At 54.0% G+C, this 18,130-nt stretch overlaps 1 protein-coding gene across 3 annotated transcripts; it reads left to right on the top strand.

Annotated features, from left to right (window-relative positions):
- The first annotated feature begins 1,304 nt into the window (after positions 1–1,304).
- Positions 1,305–15,802, top strand: FXYD5 (FXYD domain containing ion transport regulator 5). Of its 3 annotated transcripts, XM_026660556.2 has the most exons (11): positions 1,308–1,413; positions 5,460–5,520; positions 12,031–12,108; positions 12,424–12,501; positions 12,708–12,749; positions 13,362–13,415; positions 14,555–14,605; positions 14,722–14,757; positions 14,850–14,924; positions 15,126–15,174; positions 15,259–15,802. In XM_026660556.2, exons 1-11 carry the CDS (start codon positions 1,408–1,410, stop codon positions 15,281–15,283), a joined length of 555 nt encoding a protein of 184 aa, XP_026516341.1. In that variant the 5' UTR covers positions 1,308–1,407; the 3' UTR covers positions 15,284–15,802. The 3 variants fall into 3 exon arrangements, with proteins under 3 accessions (XP_026516343.1, XP_026516342.1, XP_026516341.1); XM_026660558.2 differs by lacking the exon at positions 12,424–12,501 and having other exon boundaries at positions 1,305–1,413; XM_026660557.2 differs by lacking the exon at positions 12,708–12,749 and having other exon boundaries at positions 1,307–1,413.
- The last annotated feature ends 2,328 nt before the right edge of the window (positions 15,803–18,130 follow it).

The following is an 18,130-nucleotide window of genomic DNA, read 5'->3' as shown; positions in this document are numbered from 1 at the left end:
GCACATAACACCACACAGGGATGGCTCGCCTGGTGCTGAGATGCAGCCACCTCTGGAGCACACTCTGGAGAACGATGCCACAGTTCCCCAAGGCCAAGACTACTTGTCCCATTCTTCAGGAGTTGGGCCGACAGGTCCCAAGAGGAGTCCAGGGCTAAGCGCAGGTTTCTGGGGGGGGTGTGTGTGGGGGGGCAGCTGGAGTCCCCAGCATTGACCCGGACTGTGAGGGGCGAATCTTCAGTGGGACCAAGCTGAGGACCTGCCCAGGGATAATGGAGAGGAATCTGGGACACGGCCCTACACAGGGCGGGGCGAGGGGGAATGGGGTACGGGGCCTTTCCCCTCTGGGGGCGCCCGCTTCCATCTGGCCCTATTTCTCTCGGCCATTCAGCGCCCTGGGGACATGGCGGGTTTGGGCCCCAGAGGCCTCTCAACTGGCCCCTCATGCCCGAGATGGGGAGGAAAGTCCTAACCTGGGGCAGAGCTCTGAAAAAGGAAGTCAGATGCCCTATCCCAGCATGTCCCAGCATGCCCCATTAAGAGAGAAGATCTCCCAGCATGCACCAGTGCAGAATGGGACTCCCAAAATCCACCAGGCCTGGAGCAGACTCCCAGGATGCACCATGATCAGAGCAGTGCTCCCAGCGTGCACCAGGCCCAGTGCAGGACTCCCAGAATGCACCAGGCTCAGAGCAGAACTCCCAGCATGCACTGGTCCTGGAGTGGTACTCCCAGAATGCACCAGGCTCAGAACTGAGCTCCCTGCATACACCAAGCTCAGAGCAGAACTCCCAGCATGCACTAGTCCTAGAGTGGTACTCCCAACATGCACTGGGGCTCACCACCACCCTTGCCTTCAGCCCTAGCTCCTGTCCTGCTCCTGTTCCTGAATCTCCCCTGCCTACCCAGGGCACCTCCCAATAGGAGGCTCCCGCTGAGCAGCCCTCTGCTGTGTGGGGCTGAGTAGAGTCCTGATCCCCACCTGCCCGGCTCCCTGGGGATAAGGAAATGACAGGGGGACAGGAGGGGGAATTGAGCACACTGAGATGCAGCCATCTCTGGGGCGGGGCAGCTGGGGAACATCTGCACATAACGCTGTATGGGGAAGGCTCGCCCAGTGCTGAGATGCAGCCACCTCTTGGGCAGGGCAGTTCTCTTCCTCTTTGTTTCCAGTTCTCGGGGTTCCCTTTCATTTTGCGGCCACAACACTTGCAGACAAACAGTCCTCTGAGTGCACGCACACACGCACGCGCGCACACACACACACACACACACACACGGTCTCTCTCACACACGCGCCTCGCAGGAAGTACAGGCGGGAGGAAATGACTCGTGGGGCCTCCTCGTTCTGCTGCCCGAGTGCTGCCCTCCCCCTCCTGCTCACACACCGTCCCAGCGCCTGCTGCCATGAGGGTGAGTCCCCAGCCCCCATTCCGGATGCCTGGGTTCCCCGGCTCTGATCAGAGCCAGCTGTGCCCCCAGTCCAGCACCACGGCCCCGACTTCCTGCCACGAGCGACCCCGGTGGGTCACAGCTGCAGGAGGGGGGGGGGGCATTGAGTGGGGAGGGGCATGGGGAGCCAGGCAGGCTGGTGATGGGAACCAGGTCTCCTGGCCGGAGGGGGGCGGGCGGGAGAGGAGCTGGCAAGGGGCGGGGAGCGGGACCCTGGGATGGGAACCAGGCCACAAAGCTGATGTGCATATGGGGCCGCAGCTAACAGTTGTAGACCTACATCCCCCCCGACATGCCATCCGGTCCCTATCTATCTATTTATCTATCTATCTATCTCCACACACCCCCTCTATCTATCTATCTATCTATCTATCTATCTATCCTCACACACCCCCTCTATCTATCTATCTATCTATCTCTGTACACCCTCCACCCCATCTGATTCATTTGCCCTGTGAATAGACCTTGTCCAGCCACTGTCACCAGTCCCTTGGGAGCCAGTGTGAGTTCCAGTGCAGTCACCTGCCCTGACATCAGAGCAACCCTCCCCCAGCCTGGCCTGACCCCTCCGGGCTGTTCACCATGCAGGGTGGGGGGGGTTCTCCTCTGTACCCCGGGATTGTGTCAGAGTTCAATTTGTGTGGGGGGAGAAAGAAGTTTCTAGCTCATGGGCTTGGGGATCAAACATGAGTCAGTGACACTGCCTGAGTCTGCCAGAGTTATCAGCGAGTTATCTTAAGTGCCAATACACAAATGCAAGAAGCCTGGGAAACAAGCAGGGAGAACTGGAAGTCCTGGCACAGTCAAGGAACTATGATGTTATTGGAATACCAGAGACTTGGTGGGATAACTCACATGTCATGGATGGATATAAACTGTTCAGGAAGGACAGGCAGGGCAGAAAAGGTGGGGGAGTTGCATTGTATGTAAGAGAGGAGTATGACTGCTCAGAGCTCTGGTATGAAACTGCAGAAAAACCTGAGAGTCTCTGGATTAAGTTGAGAAGTGTGAGCAACAAGGGTGATGTCGTGGTGGGAGTCTGCTATAGACCACCAGACCAGGGGGATGAGGTGGATGAGGCTTTCTTCCGGCAACTAGCAGAAGTTACTAGGTCACAGGCCCTGGTTCTCATGGGAGACTTTAATCACCCTGATAGCTGCTGGGAGAGCAATACAGACAATGCAGGAAGTTTTGGGAAAGTGTAGGGGACAATTTCCTGGTGCAAGTGCTGGAGGAACCAACTAGGGGCAGAGCTTTTCTTGACCTGCTGCTCACAAAACAGGAAGAATTAGTAGGGGAAGCAAAAGTGGATGGGAACCTGGGAGGCAGTGACCATGAGATGGTCGAGTTCAAGATCCTGACAGAAGGAATAAAGGAGAGCAGCAGAATACGGACCCTGGACTTCAGAAAAGCAGACTTTGACTCCCTCAGGGAACTGATGGGCAGGATCCCCTGGGAGAATAACGTGAGGGGGATAGGAGTCCAGGAGAGCTGGCTGTATTTTAAAGAATCCTTATTGAGGTTGGAGGAAAAAACCATCCCAATGTGTAGAAAGAACAGTAAATATGGCAGGCGACCAGCTTGGCTAAACAGTGAAATCCTTGCTGATCTTAAACGGAAAAAAGAAGCTTACAAGAAGTGGATGATTTGACAAATGACCAGGGAGGAGTATAAAAATATTGCTCAGGCATGCAGGAGTGAAATCAGGAAGGCCAAATCACACTTGGAGTTGCAGCTAGCAAGAGATGTTAAGAGTAACAAGAAGGGTTTCTTCAGGTATGTTAGCAACAAGAAGAAAGTCAAGGAAAGTGTGGGCCCCTTACTGAATGAGGTAGGCAACCTAGTGACAGAGGATGTGGAAAAACCCAATGTACTCAATGCTTTTTTTGCCTGTCTTCACAAACAGGGTCAGCTCCCTGACTGCTGCACTGGGCAGCACAGTATGGGGAGGAGGTGACCAGCCCTCTGTGGAGAAAGAAGTGGTTCGGGACTATTTAGAAAAACTGGACGAGCACAAGTCCATGGGGCCGGATGCGCTGCATCCGAGGGTGCTAAAGGAGTTGGCGGGTGTGATTGCAGAGCCATTGGCTATTATCTTTGAAAACTCGTGGCGATCGGGGGAGGTCCCGGATGACTGGAAAAAGGCTAATGTAGTGCCCATCTTTAAAAAAGGGAAGAAGGAGGATCCGGGGAACTACAGGCCAGTCAGCCTCACCTCAGTCCCTGGTAAAATCATGGAGCGGGTCCTCAAGGAATCAATTCTGAAGCACTTAGAGGAGAGGAAAGTGATCAGGAACAGTCAGCATGGATTCACCAAGGGCAAGTCATGCCTGTCTAACCTAATTGCCTTCTATGATGAGATAACTGGCTCTGTGGATGAGGGGAAAGCAGTGGATGTGTTATTCCTTGACTTTAGCAAAGCTTTTGATTCGGTCTCCCACAGTATTCTTGCAAGCAAGTTAAAGAAGTATGGGCTGGATGAATGGACTATAAGGTGGATAGAAAGCTGGCTAGATCGTCAGGCTCAACGGGTAGTGATCAATGGTTCCATGTCTAGTTGACAGCCGGTATCAAGCGGATTGCCACAAGGGTCGGTCGTGGGGCTGGTTTTGTTCAATATCTTCATTAATGATCTGGAGGATGGCGTGGATTGCACTCTCAGCAAGTTTGCAGATGACACTAAACTAGGAGGAGTGGTAGATACGCTGGAGGGTAGGGATAGGATACAGAGGGACCTAGACAAATTAGAGGATTGGGCCAAAAGAAACCTGATGAGTTTCAACAAGGACAAGTGCAGAGTCCTGCACTTAGGAAGGAAGAATCCCAGGCACTGTTACAGACTAGGAACCGAATGGCTAGGAAGCAGTTCTGCAGAAAAGGACCTAGGGGTTACAGTGGACGAGAAGCTGGATATGAGTCAACAGTGTGCCCTTGTTGCCAAGAAGGCTAACGGCATTTTGGGCTGTATAAGTAGGAGCATTGCCAGCAGATCGAGGGACATGATCATTCCGCTCTATTCGACATTGGTGAGGCCTCATCTGGAGTACTGTGTCCAGTTTTGGGCCCCACACTACAAGAAGGATGTGGAAAAATTGGAAAGAGTCCAGCGGAGGGCAACAAAAATGATTAGGGGTCTGGAGCACATGACTTATGAGGAGAGGCTGTGGGAACTGGGATTATTTAGTCTGCAGAAGAGAAGAATAAGGGGGGATTTGATAGCTGCTTTCAACTACCTGAAAGGGGGTTCCAAAGAGGATGGATCTAGACTGTTCTCAGTGGAAGCTGATGGCAGAACAAGGAGCAATGGTCTCAAGTTGCAGTGGGGGAGGTTTAGTTTGGATATTAGGAAAAACTTTTTCACTAGGAGGGTGGTGAAGCACTGGAATGGGTTACCTAGGAAGGTGGTGGAATCTCCTTCCTTAGAGGTTTTCAAGGCCCGGCTTGACAAAGCCCTGGCTGGGATGATTTAGTTGGGGATTGGTCCTGCTTTGAGCAGGGGGTTGGACTAGATGACCTCCTGAGGTCCCTTCCAACCCTGAGATTCTATGATTCTATGAGAGCCTGAGCCCACTGCTGGGTGTGGGGAGCTTCCCTGGGTGTGACTGACCCAGCAATGCTGCCTGAGTCGGCTGAGAGCCTGAGCCCATTCCTGCGGGTAGCAGCTCCCCCAGTAGCTCATAAATCAACAAAGCAAATCCCCCCCCAGCCCCACCCCAACACTGCTGGGTCTCTCCTCCCAGGCATCTCAGGCTTTGAAAACATTTCACACACGTTGGTCACCTTAGTAGCCCCTCGTGGCTAGTCTGATTCAGTATGGCGCTGCACCACTGCATATGAATGCCTGGGCAGGGAATCCAGGGCAGGGCTAGCAGGTGCTGCAGGTCAGGAGTGAGGGGCACTGGCAGAGCTGGAGGCGGGCTCAGGCCTGGGCTGGCATGGGGCTGCGGGTGGGAGTGAGGGGTGCCAACAGAGCCCAGGACAATTGAGTCTCTCTGGTTTTGCTGCAGGTCCAGGTCTCTGTATTCTTGTTCCTGGTCCTGGTCCCAGTCCTGGTTCTGACTCAGCAAGGTAAGTGTCACCTGCCTCTCCCTATGGCACCACAGCCCTGGGGCACCAGACCCCTTGGCTGACCAGGAAATCCAGCCTTGGGAAACATCTGTAGGAGGGACCGGCTGTCCTGGTGGGGCTGGGAACCAGGACTCCTGGGTTCTATCCCAGCTCTGGGAGGGGAGGGGGGTCTAGTGGTTAGATGGGGGGCTGGGAGCCAGGGCTCCTGGGGATCTGTTCCCCCCCCTCTGTTTCTGTCCTTTTATGTGACCTTGGGCATGTCTCTTCGCTTCTCTGTGTCTCAGGTTCCTTCTCTTTAGGGGGAGAAAGGGGAATCCCCCTCAATCAAGAGCTGTACAGGGAATATGATGTGTAGCAGTGTAGGGCTGTTTCCGGGCAGCGTGCACCGCTCACATGCATGCATACACACACACGGAGCAGGGTTCGTCCTCTCCAGCAGGGACACACACACACACACACACACACACACTGGAAGCTGGGTGGCAGAGGACAACAAGCCATGGGTCTGCCTGTCTGGCCTGGGGCTCCCCCACCCAAAATGTCCCACTCAGCCCTTTGCTCTGTCAAAGTCAGATTCAGGACTCACAATTTGTCAAACCACTCTGTTTATTAGCACAGCGCTCTGCCAATGCACCCAGATAATGTGAGCACCATGCAAGACTCAAACTATCTTATTTATACAGATAACAGGGCGCGAACTTAACAAGATAACAAAGGAAGCAGAACTGATACGTTTACCTGGGGCTAGACACACATATCTTATTTCCTTACTAACTCTTACCGATCTCCTGTTAATGTCCCACCATTAGCTTAAGTGGACTCATTGTTCTATACCTTAATGTTTCTCTTCCTGACACCTGTATTTCAACGTTCCTTATTTCTGCTTAAAGGTACATACAGCATTTCTTCAATCCATTCTATTTTTACAATATAATTCATTTTACTTTCACAATCCCTCCTTTTGGTCAAGCTACGCTATTTGGCTTTTTCCCAGATCCAACCCTGTCCCATTACATACCTAACACCAATGACCTTTTCCCTCCGCCACACTTATCCATTTAGATACATTTATTCCCACTGCTTCCCAAGTGTCATTGCTGTTCCATGTTTTGTTAAACGGACGAGGTCCTCCAGTGAGGTCTGGGGAATTGAGTGGGATTGCCAGGACAGGAACACCAGCTTGAGAGTGGGCTGGGATGTGGCTGCAGACCCAGCAATTAGAAATATTAAGGGTCTGAGCTATCCACATTTGCTGCTGGATAAAAGAATTGTCATTGTGGACTCCCCAGACCTTAAGACACCAGCAGCCGAGGAACAGGCACCACCAGAGGCGCATGTTGGAGGCAAGACCCTGCTGGTTCTGACAACCTCAACTGAGGGAACCGCAGTCACGGTTTTACATCCACCAGGGAGCAGGCGCTAGGCTCGCTACTGCTTCTTCTTGCGCCTTGCTTTAGGTCGTCGTCTGCTTCTGGCAACCCTTACGAGAGCGTAGATTGTAAGGTATTGCAGGCTATTCCTCTACGTCTTCTTCTGGAGTCAAAATTGACTCTGTGTGGTCCTGAGGTGATGACTGGTTCGCTGGAGATGGTGCCGTCTTACACTGCGAAGCATGTATCCACGCTGCGATGCCAGATAGTTTAACAGCCATCTGGGTAGTAAGCAGTACTTGATGAGGACCCTTCCACCAGGGCTCCAAGGCCTGTTTTTGATGATAGTGCCGTACGTAGACCCAATCACCTGGCTCGAGGTTGTGGCAAGCGTCAGAGGTGGGTTCCGTTGGCCAGGAGGCTCAAACCTGTGAATGGAAGTGACTTTCGGCTTGCATTAATCCCTTGCAATATTGAAGGAGCGTACTGTGCGTCAAGTTCACGTCTGGGACTGGAGTAATGGTAGCCATAGCTCCCATAGGGCGTCCCATAACAATTTCAAAGGGACTCAATTTATGCCTTTGGGATGGAGTGGATCGCATTTCGATAAGGGCCAGTGGTAAAGCCGCTGGCCAACTTAACCCTGTAGAGTCACAAAGTTTGGCAAACTTATTCTTAAGTACACCATTTCGTCTTTCAACTGCACCTGCGCTCTGTGGGTGGTAGGGACAGTGCAACAGGTGTGTGATATGTAATACACAATCCAGGTGTTGAACAAGTTGTCCAGTAAAATGTGTACCCCGATCACTGGACAGAGTGGCAGGAATTCCCTTGGCATGCATAATATGATTTAACAAACATTTGGTAACAGACAGTGAGTCAGCCTTTCGAGAAGGAAAGGCTTCGATCCAACCAGAAAATAAACAGAATAAATTCATATTGTTGACACTTAGGCATTTGTACAAAATCAAGTTGCCAATGCAAGAATGGTACTTGGGGCAGGCCCCGGAACCCCTGAGCCACTTTTACAGGTTTACCAATATTGTGGCTTTGGCAAGTGGTACAGGCGGCACAGTGGCGGGTTGCAAAAGAGCTGAAATGGGGGGCCCACCATCCTGCCTTAGTTACAGCACAGACCATCCCCTCCTTTCCGACATGTGAAACACCGTGTAGCAGGGCGGCCAGTGACGGGTAGAGTGAAAAGGGGGCCACAAAGGCGCCAGCAGGCGAACGCCAAAGGGAATCAGGATGTAGAGAGCAACCCTGGGCAACCCAGGAGTCCTTTTCGGCTTCTGGGTCAGAGTCTTGGAGCAGGGTGAGGTTAGTGAGGGACGGCGATGGTTTAGAACCAGAAAGGGAACCTAGAAACGCATCTGGAGAAGGTTCTATGGCAGCAGCATGTTTAGCAGAGGCGTCAGCAAATGCGTTACCCTTAGCAACATCAGTATCCGCCATCGAGTGGCCAAGGCACTTAACAATAGCTAGGGCAGACGGAAGTAAAACTGCATACAGGAGAGCAGCGATGTAGGGGCCATTTTTGATAGGGGTACTAGCGGAGGTAAGGAAACCCCGAGCTTGCCAGAGGGTGCCAAAGTCATGTACAACCCCAAAAGCGTAGCGGGAGTCAGTCTAAATGGTGGCGGAGCGTCCCTCCGCCAAAAAGCAGGCACGGGTGAGGGCAACTAATTCAGCAACTTGCGCTGAGGTTACAGAAAGTAAAGGCGCAGCTTCTAGAGTTTCAGAGAGTGACACTACAGCGTATCCTGCAAGGAGACGACCTTGGTTGTCTCGAAAACAGGAACCATCAGTAAACAAAACAAGGTCAGAGTTAGGGAGAGGGACATCAGAAAGGTCAGGGCGCGGAATGGTAAAAGCAGAGACCGTTGCAAGGCAGTCGTGGGGATCACCGTCATCAGACAAAGGAAGGAGAGTGGCAGGGTTTAACTGAGAACAACGCTTTATGGTGATATACGAAGCCGACAGCAGTAAAAGTTCATACCTGGTAAGGCGGGCGGTGGAGAGGTGGCCTGTGTTACGTTGTAGCAGGAGGGTTTCCACAGAGCGAGGGACCATGAGGGTAAGAGGAGAGCGGAGGACAAGGGATTCGGACATTTCGACTAGGCACGCTGCGGTAGCCACAGCACGCAGGCAGGGGGATAAGCCTTGGGCAACAGGGTCCAAAGTGGCAGAGAAATAAGCCACTGGGCGGTTTTTGTCTCTGTGCATCTGAGTGAGGACGCCCAGTGCACACCCAGATTGTTCGTGGCAGAAAAGGGTGAAGGGCTTAGAATAGTCAGGCAGCCCTAAGGCGGGGGCAGAAGCCAAACCCTGTTTGAGGGAAACAAAGGCAGAGTCGGCCTCAGGGGGCCACGGCATGGGGTCAGGCACAGAGACTCGAGTGAGTTCCTGGAGAGGTTTTGCAAGGGAGGCATATTGGGGAATTCATTGCCTGCAAAATCCAGCCATGCCCAAAATCTTTCGGCCCTGGCGTGGGGAGCGGGGTCGGGGAAAGCTGAGGATAGCTTGGACGCGGGCGGGAGAAAGTGTACGGGAACCCTGGGAGAGGAGAAAGCCAAGGTACGTGACAGGCTTGACAGAGCTGTAGCTTAGAGTGAGAAGTCTTGTGACCCTTCTTTGCTAGGGCAGTAAGGAGCACTAAAGAATCAGTTTCTGAAGCAGACAACAAAGGGGAACAGAGGAGTAGATCATCTACATATTGGACTAGTGTGGACCTGGACGGAAAAACAAGGTCAGCGATGTCTCAGGCTAATGCTTGGGAAAAGTAAGTTGGGCTTTCAGTATACCCCTGAGGGAGCGTGGTCCATGTGTACTGCTGCCCCTTGTAAGAAAAGGCAAAAAGATACTGGGAGTCAGGGTGAACCGGGACAGAAAAGAAAGCAGAGCACAAATCAACAACAGTAAAATGAGTTGCACCTAGTGGGATAGAAGCCAGAATTGTTGCTGGGTTAGGGACAACAGGAAAGGCGGGTATAACAATGCGGTTAATGGCTCGAAGATCCTGAACAAACGGCCACGATTTACCATCAGCTTTTCGAACTGGGAGGATAGGGGTGTTACAGGGGCTGGAGCAGGGGACAATAATGCCTTGTTCCCACAGGGCGGGCATGACCGGAGCAATGCCAGCCTCTGCTTTGGGGTTTAAAGGGTATTGAGACAGGCGAGGCAGGGGTTTGGAGGAGTCAACAGTAATGCACATGGGGTCAGTATTTAAGCGGCCCACTTCAGATGGGTGGGTTGGCCACAGAAAAGATGGGACCTGCGAAATTAGGTGTTCAAGGGATGGGATCAATGGGTAACAGGGAACTGGAGTGGAAAGGGAAGTTTCAGACAGCAGGGAGGCCACAGAATCGCTCAGAGAGGACTGGGGAATTTGTAAGTAGACACCATCTGGGGAAGAATAGATGGTACAGCCAAGTTTACATAACAGATCCCGACCCAAAAGGTTTACCGGAGTGGAATCAGAGAGAAGGAATGCATGATCCGCGGAAAGGGGACCGACCTGGACCGGTAGAGGTTTTGAAAGGGGATAAGGGGTTGGGATTCCCGTAATACCCACAGCGGACACGGTTTTTCCGGAGCGGGGAACCGCAGGCAGGTCAGTAGTACAAACTGCAGAGAGTGAAGCTCCCGTATCAACAAGGAAAGGGAGAGAAAGATCATTAATAGTCAAAAGACACTCACCCGTGGGAGTGAGAGGTAGTAAAGGAGCTAAAATTTCCTGAGGTTCCCCGGCGTCCCGTCATTGCTGTGGGACAAAGTAAGGCTGGGGATTGTCCGGCTGTGCCGACAGGGGGTCTAGCTGGTTATTTACAGAGTTATCAGGCCGGCACGGACACTCGTTCTTCCAATGTCCGGGCTGCTTACAGTAATTACAAACATCCCCCAAACCCGAAAATCCAGTTCCACGGCCCCTCCCGCGACCACGGGTGCGATAGTTGCCCGGGTTTTCTCCCTGTCGCTGTTTACAGCAATGTATGGCTGTGCAGTTGATTTTTGGAGTCCACACTCGAGGGATGGCCTCATGTAAGTTTTTAGCTCGGTCTTTACACTTTTTCCGGGATTCAGCGTCAGGACCGGTGTCTGGCAAATTAGAGTGGCGCTCACTGGCGGGCCAATTTGCTGCTGTGAGCCATTTTTCATGCTCGCTAGGGGTTGCAAGTAGCTTGCACAGCTGCAGGAGGTCTGTCTCAGAGGGTTCATAGGTGTCGCACACTAACAAAAATTCCTCTGCGAATTTGGTAGGATTTTCCAGGGGCTTCAGAAAGCCTTTTACAATTGAAAGGAGCTCTGTGCGAGTCCAGGGTTTATAGCTCCAAGTGGGACCCCCTTCTTGGCCCCCAGTATGCAGGATTCGGAGGGGAGCCTGGACAGTTTTAGAGCCAGAGCGCAAGCGTTGGGCCCAATCAGTATCCAGGCTATCTTCGTATGTATGGGGGAAAGAGGAGGAGTCAGGCAGACTGGAGGGTTTCGGGGGAACGGGGTTTTTTTCTTTATGGGCCTGAGCGTACCGGAGGAATGGGTCTGGGCGGTATCGGACGATCTGGGCTGGCCTGAACTGGAGACCCCTGGGAGTTGTTCCTGAACTGGGGAGGTTGGTAACCGTCTATTGATCGGACGCAAGGCTGCCAAACCAATTAATGTGTCTTCCTCATCAGCTGCCACGGACATCCTACAAAAACGGTCAGGAATCACACAGCCCCAGCGAAGACGGTTGCCATCTCGGTGGAACCTCCAAATTGTCAAAGTTAGAATCAGGTTGTCAAACCACTCTGTTTATTAGCGCAGCCCTCTGCCAATGCACCCAGATAATGTGAGCACCATGCAAGACTCAAACTATCTTATTTATACAGATAAAAGGGCGTGAACTTAACAAGATAACAAAGGAAGCAGAATTGATAAGTTTACCTGGGGCTAGACACACATATCTTATTTCCTTACTAACTCTTACCGATCTCCTGTTAATGCCCCACCATTAGCTTAAGTGGACTCATTGGTCTATACCTTAATGTTTCTCTTCCTGACACCAGTATTTCAACATTCCTCATTCCTGCTAAAAGGAACATACAGCATTTCTTCAATCCATTCTATTTTTACAATATAATTCTTTCTACTTTCACAGCTCCCACAGATAACTCCCTGAAGGATGTCGTAGTGACGCCTTTGCTGGCTAAGACAATCCTTGAGGATAAGCAGGGGGGTAAGTGACAGCCCAGAGCCCACTGCATGGACAGGTGTGCTGTGGGGAGCAGGGCAGGGAGTTAGTAGGGGGCGCTGTGCTGTGGAGAGCGGAGCGGGGGGTCAGAAGGGTTGCGGGGAGCAGGGGGTCAGCAGAGGGTGCTGTGCTGCAGGGAGCGGGCTGGGACCCAGAAGGGGCGCTCTGTATGTGGGTGTCCCTGCTGGTTGGGATCAGCCCAGTGCTGTGGGGTGTGTGTGTGTGTGTGGGATACAGACTAGCTGCCATGTGGGTCATTGTCGCTCACACACACACACGGAGGCTTTTATCCTTCATCAGCAATCGTCATCTCGACGCCCGAAGTGGGGCAGGACTCTGGAGTCATGACCACATCTGACCCCAACTTGGATTTGAGAGGTGAATATCAGTGCCTGGCAGCCATCCCTGTGTGGCGTTATGTGCAGCTGTTCCCCAGCTGCTCCGCCCCAGAGGTGGCTGCATCTTAATGCCAGAAAAGCCATCCCTGTGTGGCATTATGTGCAGCTGTTCCCCGACTGTCCCACCCCAGAGGTGGCTGATCTGTTGTTTCTAATCTCAGTTCTTTCTTTGCATGACATGGCCAGATGGAGACCAAGATGCAGAGTGGGAAAACACATCTAGCGCAGGTAGTAGGCATCATGTGGAACATGGGATGACCAAGGGTGGGAGCTCCCCACTCCAGGCCAAGCCAGATCCCCTCCACATAGGCCCCAGTCATAGAATCATAGAAGATCAGTGTTGGAAGAGGCCTCAGGAGGTCACCTAGTCCAACCCCCTGCTAAAAGCAGGACCAACACCCAATAAATCATCCCAGCCAGGGCTTTGTCCACCCCCCCAATCATACAGCAGGTAACTGCTCTGCCCCACAATGTGCCCCCAGTCCCTCCAGTGGCGACACCCCAGTTAGGTGTGACTTGGCTGGGAAAAGCTCCCTACATAAGAGCTTAGCCTGAAAAGAGTGACAAGGACATTAAAAATGGAAGAAGGACCAGCTGGGAGAGCAGGGGGCTGCGGGTCAGGAGTGAGGGGCACAGGCCGAGCTGTTGAGGGGAACCCCAGGGCTGGGATAGCCAGGGCTGCGGGACGAGAGTGAGGGGCACCGGCCGAGCTGTTGAGGGGAACCCCAGGGCTGGGATAACCAGGGCTGCAGGTCAGGAGTGAGGGGCACCGGCGGAGCTGGCGGGGGCGGGCAGAAGGGTCCAAGATCTGAGTCCCACCCTCCTTTGATCTCCCTGCAGCCACCACAGGGTCTGGAGGCTCCAGTTCCAGCAGCACAAGCACAACCGCTTCAGGTAGGAGAAACAACCGTGAAGCTTGAACCGGTCGGGGGTCCCAGGTGGTGATGGTAGGGGAGGGTCCGGAGTGCTGGAGACAGGCAGAGCCCCCAGCACGATCAGTCAGGAGAAGATGAAATCTCAATGGAACTGATGCAGATGTTGGATCCAGGCATCAGAACACTGACTGGAGTGTGGGTAGGAGTTTTTGTAGGGAAAGGGCAATGGTTCAAGGGAGAACACTAGATTTGTTTGTGGGTAAACTGATGGCTCAAGGGAGAATACCAAAGTTGTTTCGTTCAGGCTAGACAATAGGAACTGTTCATTCCTGGCTATGGGAGGTGTTTTTTCAAGGGAGTTCACAATGCAATTAGGCAGCTGCAGTATTTTGGATACCAATAAAGGATTTATTACTAGAATTGGTCTGATAACTGCTGAGCTGGGTGTGGGCAGGCGTGGGTTCATTGACATCTGGAGCAGAGATCCCCCATCATGCAGTGCTTCCCTGCTTTTCTGGTCCCAGAGTTCAGTGCCGTTCTTGCCTTGGAATCTCTGTTCTCCATTCTGTATGCTAATGGGGATGCCTCCCTGTCCCATCTTTGATGCAAATGAGGCTAGGGGAGTTTCCTTAATCCGTCACCCTTGTCCCAGGGGTTTAGGTGTGTCTCCCCCCGCCCTTCACTGCTCTCTGCAAGTCTTTCTTCTGATCAGCTTTGGTTCAAGCAGAGGCTGGGGGGGGGTGTCCTTCGTGAATCAAACAGACTGGATACTGCACCCTGGTTCCCCAAGAACATAGAGCTGACAGGTAACAGCCCAGAGGCGGCCGCATCTCAGTACCAAGCGAGGGGTCGCTGGATAACCAGCCCCCCCACATCCCACCCCAGACGCAGCTGCATCTCGGGACCGGGAGAGGGCTCCCTGGATAACCAGCCCCCCCATGTCCCACCCCAGAAGCAGCCGCATCTCAGTGCCAAGCAAGGAGTCCCTGGATAACCAGCCCCTCAGATCCCACCCCAGAGGTGGCTACATCTCGGGGCTGGGAGAGGGCTCCCTGGATAACCAGCCACCCTGTGCCCCATCCCAGAGGCGGGGTGGGGGAGAGCAGGTCTTAGCTGGGGTCTCTGGATCCTTTTCACCCCAAAACTTGTTCTTTCTAGGCTCCACGAGGCCTGTTACCCACAGAGAGCCCGGGAGCTCGGCCAGATCAGGTGAGTGCCCTGGGGCCGGATCGGAGCCGGAGCCCCCCAGAGGGGAAAAGTCCCCGGCTCATTCCCTCCCCCCCCCGAGCTGGGCATTTGGGGTAATTCTCTCTCTGCCCCCGCAGGAGCCGGCCAAAGCCAAGAGGAAATCTTCACTTACGGTGGGTAGCAGCTGTTCCTGCATCGAGCAGCAGGGGGTGCTGCTGCTCACCTCACTCGACTCACAGTCATCCCCTTCCCTCCTCCCTTCCAGATTACTACTCCCTGCGCAAGTGGGGCCTGATAGCCGCAGCCATCCTCTTCGTCCTGGGCATCCTCATCCTCACCTGTGAGTAGGGCCTGGAGCCAGGACTCCTGGGTTCTCTCCCTGGCTCTGAGATGGGAGTGGGGTCTGATGGGTAGAGCGGGGCTGGGAGCCAGGATGCCTGGGTTCTCTCCCCGGCTCTGGGAGGGGAGTGGGGTCTTATGGGTAGAGCGGGGCTGGGAGCCAGGACGCCTGGGTTCACACTCGTTCTCTCTCCATCCCCAGGTGGTAAATACGGGAAGCTCCCCGGATGTGGGGGCCGGAAGCGGAGGAGGTGAGAGCCACCCCCGTCCCCTCTTGGGCCCCGCAGGGTCCCTCCAGCCCAGCCCCCCTCACCCTCTCTCCCTTTTCCTTGCAGCGCCTATGATATCTCACGGCTCTGAGGCACCCCCTGCTGGGGGATCCGTTTGGGGACCGGACACTGCTTGGAGGGGCCGGCTCGGAGCCCCACAGTGATGCTGCATACCTGGGGGCTGGGGCAGAACCAGCAGCACAGACCTGAGGGCTGCCAAGTGCCCCCTGCTTCCTCCTCTGTGATCCGCCTGTCAGCAGCACCCCAGCTCTGATCACCCCGGCCTGGCCCCTCTAGCCCCCGGCCGACTCCCCAGCCTGTCCCCCGGGCCTGGATCCTCCATCCCTCTCCTTTCCCCCTCTCATCCTTGTCCCCCCATCCCTGTCCCCTCCCCCTCCCATCCTTGTCCCCCCATCCCTGTCCCCTCCCCCTTCCTGGCCTGGATTCCCCATCCTTGTCCCCTCTTCAGGCCTTATCCCCCCCAAATCCGAGTCCCCAGCCTGCGCCTGGCCTGTCTTCCCCATCCCTGTCCACCCTCCCCATCTCTGAGCGCCGGTCGCCCCTGTGTTGTATTTTGATGATATTAAACGACCCCCCCTGGGGAAGCAAAGTATCTGTGAGCCTCTCACACAACATGGAGGTGTGTGTGTGTGGGGGGGGGGGGTAGGAGTCAGGACTCCTGGGTTCTATTCCCAGCTCTGGGAGGGAAGTGGGGTCTAGTGGTGTGAAGGCTCCTTCCCCACTCTGAACTTTAGGGTACAGATGTGGGGGCCTGCATGAAAACTTCTAAGCTTAACTACCAGCTTAGATCTGGTCAGCTGCCACCACTCCCAATGGGCTAACTCCCTTCCCTGGGTAGCCTTGAGAGACTCTTCCACCAACTCCCTGGTGAACACAGATCCAACCCCTTGGATCTTAAAACAAGGAGAAATTAACCATCCCCCCTCCTTTCTCCCACCAACTCCTGGTGGATCCAGATCCAATCCCCTTGGATCTAAAAACAAGGAAAAATCAATCAGGTTATTAAAAAAGGCTTTTAATTAAAGAAAAAGGTCAAAATCATCTCTGTAAAATCAGGATGAAAAATAACTTTACAGGGTAATCAAACTTAAAGAGCCCAGAGGAACCTCCTCTAGCCTTAGGTTCAAAGTTACAGCAAACAGAGGTAAACACCCTAGTAAAAGGTACATTTACAAGTTGAGAAAACAAAGATAAACCTAACACGCCTTGCCTGGCTGTTTACTTACAAGTTTGAAATATGAGAGACTTGTTCAGAAAGATTTGGCGAGCCTGGATTGATGTCTGGTCCCTCTCAGTCCCAAGAGCGAACAACCCCCAAAACAAAGAGCACAAACAAAAGCCTTCCCCCCCCCCCAAGATTTGAAAGTATCTTGTCCCCTTATTGGTCCTTTGGGTCAGGTGTCAGCCAGGTTACCTGAGCTTTTTAACCCTTTACAGGTAAAAGGATTTTGGAGTCTCTGGCCAGGAGGGATTTTATAGTATTGTACACAGGAGGGCTGTTACCCTTCCCTGTATAGTTATGACAAGTGGGTTAGAGCAGGGGGGCTGGGGGCCAGGACTCCTGGGTTCTATCCTTGTCTCTGGGAGGGGAGCACTGCAGCAGGGCTCTATTAGACTTCATTGAGCTCAGGCCGGTTCCCCAGCCTGGTTCAAGGGGCTCAGAGAGTTGGCAGCCATGGGCTTTAGTGAATGAAAACAACCAAGGGCAGGGGGAAAGCCTGGGTGAGGCCAGCTCTGTGCTGGTTGCTCAGGGCCTGAACTGTGGTCGGATAATGAGCCACAGGTGGCTGCAGCTCAGCACTGGGCGAGCTGTCCCCATGCAGCGTTACGTGTGGCTGTTCCCCAGCTGCTCCACTCCAGAGGTGGGGGCTGTTGTTCAGGGTCAGGGACTGGAAAGTAGAGGGTTAATATCATGGGGATTTCACTCCCACCCTCACTCCTGCAACAGAAGTGGACTCATCTGCACAAATTATCTCAGACCCATATCCCTGGGATTGTGTATACAGAGCACTGAGATGCAGTTGCTTCTGGGGTGGGGCATAACGCTGCACAGCGATGGCTTACCCAGACCTGCGATGCAGCCGCCTCTGGGGTGGGGCAGCCAGGGAACAGCCGCACATAACAGCAGACAAGGACAGCTCACCTGGCACTGAGATGCAGCTGCCTCAGGGTGGGGCAGCCGGGGAACAGCCGCACATAATGGCACACAAGGATGGTTCACCTGGCACTGGGATGCAGCTGCCTCAGGGTGGGGCAGCCGGGGAACAGCCGCACATAATGGCACATGAGGACGGCTCGCCTGGGACTGGGATGCAGCCGCCTCTGGAGTGGGGCAGCCAAGGAACAGCTGCACATAACGGCACACGAGGACGGCTCACCTGGCACTGGGATGCAGCTGCCTCGGGAGCGTGATCCCACAAATGCAACTGTTGTTTGTCAGCACCCTGAAGACACTTAGTGACCGCCAAAAGAACAGCCAGGACTACCCCCGAACAGGTTACCCAGGGAACCGTGTCACTGGAGGGTTTTAAGACCAGGCTGGACACACCCTGTCAGGGCCACTCGGGGGGTCCCTCGGCTCTGGGCACCAGCCCTGAGGCCCCCTTGAGGTCCCCTCCAGCCCCTCGTCTAGGAAACCTCCACGCAGAACATGGCTCAAAGGGTGGAGCCGCCCCGGGAGCTCGGGGGCCTGGCCTGCCATCAAACCACGTTGCCAGCAAGCTTGAGGCAGCGGCCGGACAGTTCCTCTCAGTAGCTCACCTGTGGCACCAGCTCGTCCCCAGCTGGCCTAGAGGTACCAGGGTCAAATTCACCCCTGCCCCATCCTAGTGCCAGAGGCCACCGGCTACCCCCGCATGGGCCTCTCCCGCTTCCTCTCCCTCCCCTGGCTGGGCGCCAGGCCCATCCACTTCCTGCC

Source organism: Terrapene carolina, unplaced genomic scaffold (genome assembly GCF_002925995.2).
Source record: "Terrapene carolina triunguis isolate 2854851 unplaced genomic scaffold, T_m_triunguis-2.0 Scaffold832, whole genome shotgun sequence".
NCBI lineage: Eukaryota > Metazoa > Chordata > Testudines > Emydidae > Terrapene > Terrapene triunguis.
The sequence above is the reverse complement of the archived record's forward strand: the minus strand, read 5'-3'. Positions and strand labels throughout refer to the sequence as shown.

What these genes read in the sequence shown, in the direction of transcription:
- FXYD5 (XM_026660556.2), top strand. An exon ending in CCTGGTTCTGACTCAGCAAG is followed by an intron (nt 5,521 to 12,030) that starts GTAAGTGTCACC and finishes CTACTTTCACAG; the next exon opens with CTCCCACAGATAACTCCCTG. An exon ending in CACAAGCACAACCGCTTCAG is followed by an intron (nt 13,416 to 14,554) that starts GTAGGAGAAACA and finishes TGTTCTTTCTAG; the next exon opens with GCTCCACGAGGCCTGTTACC.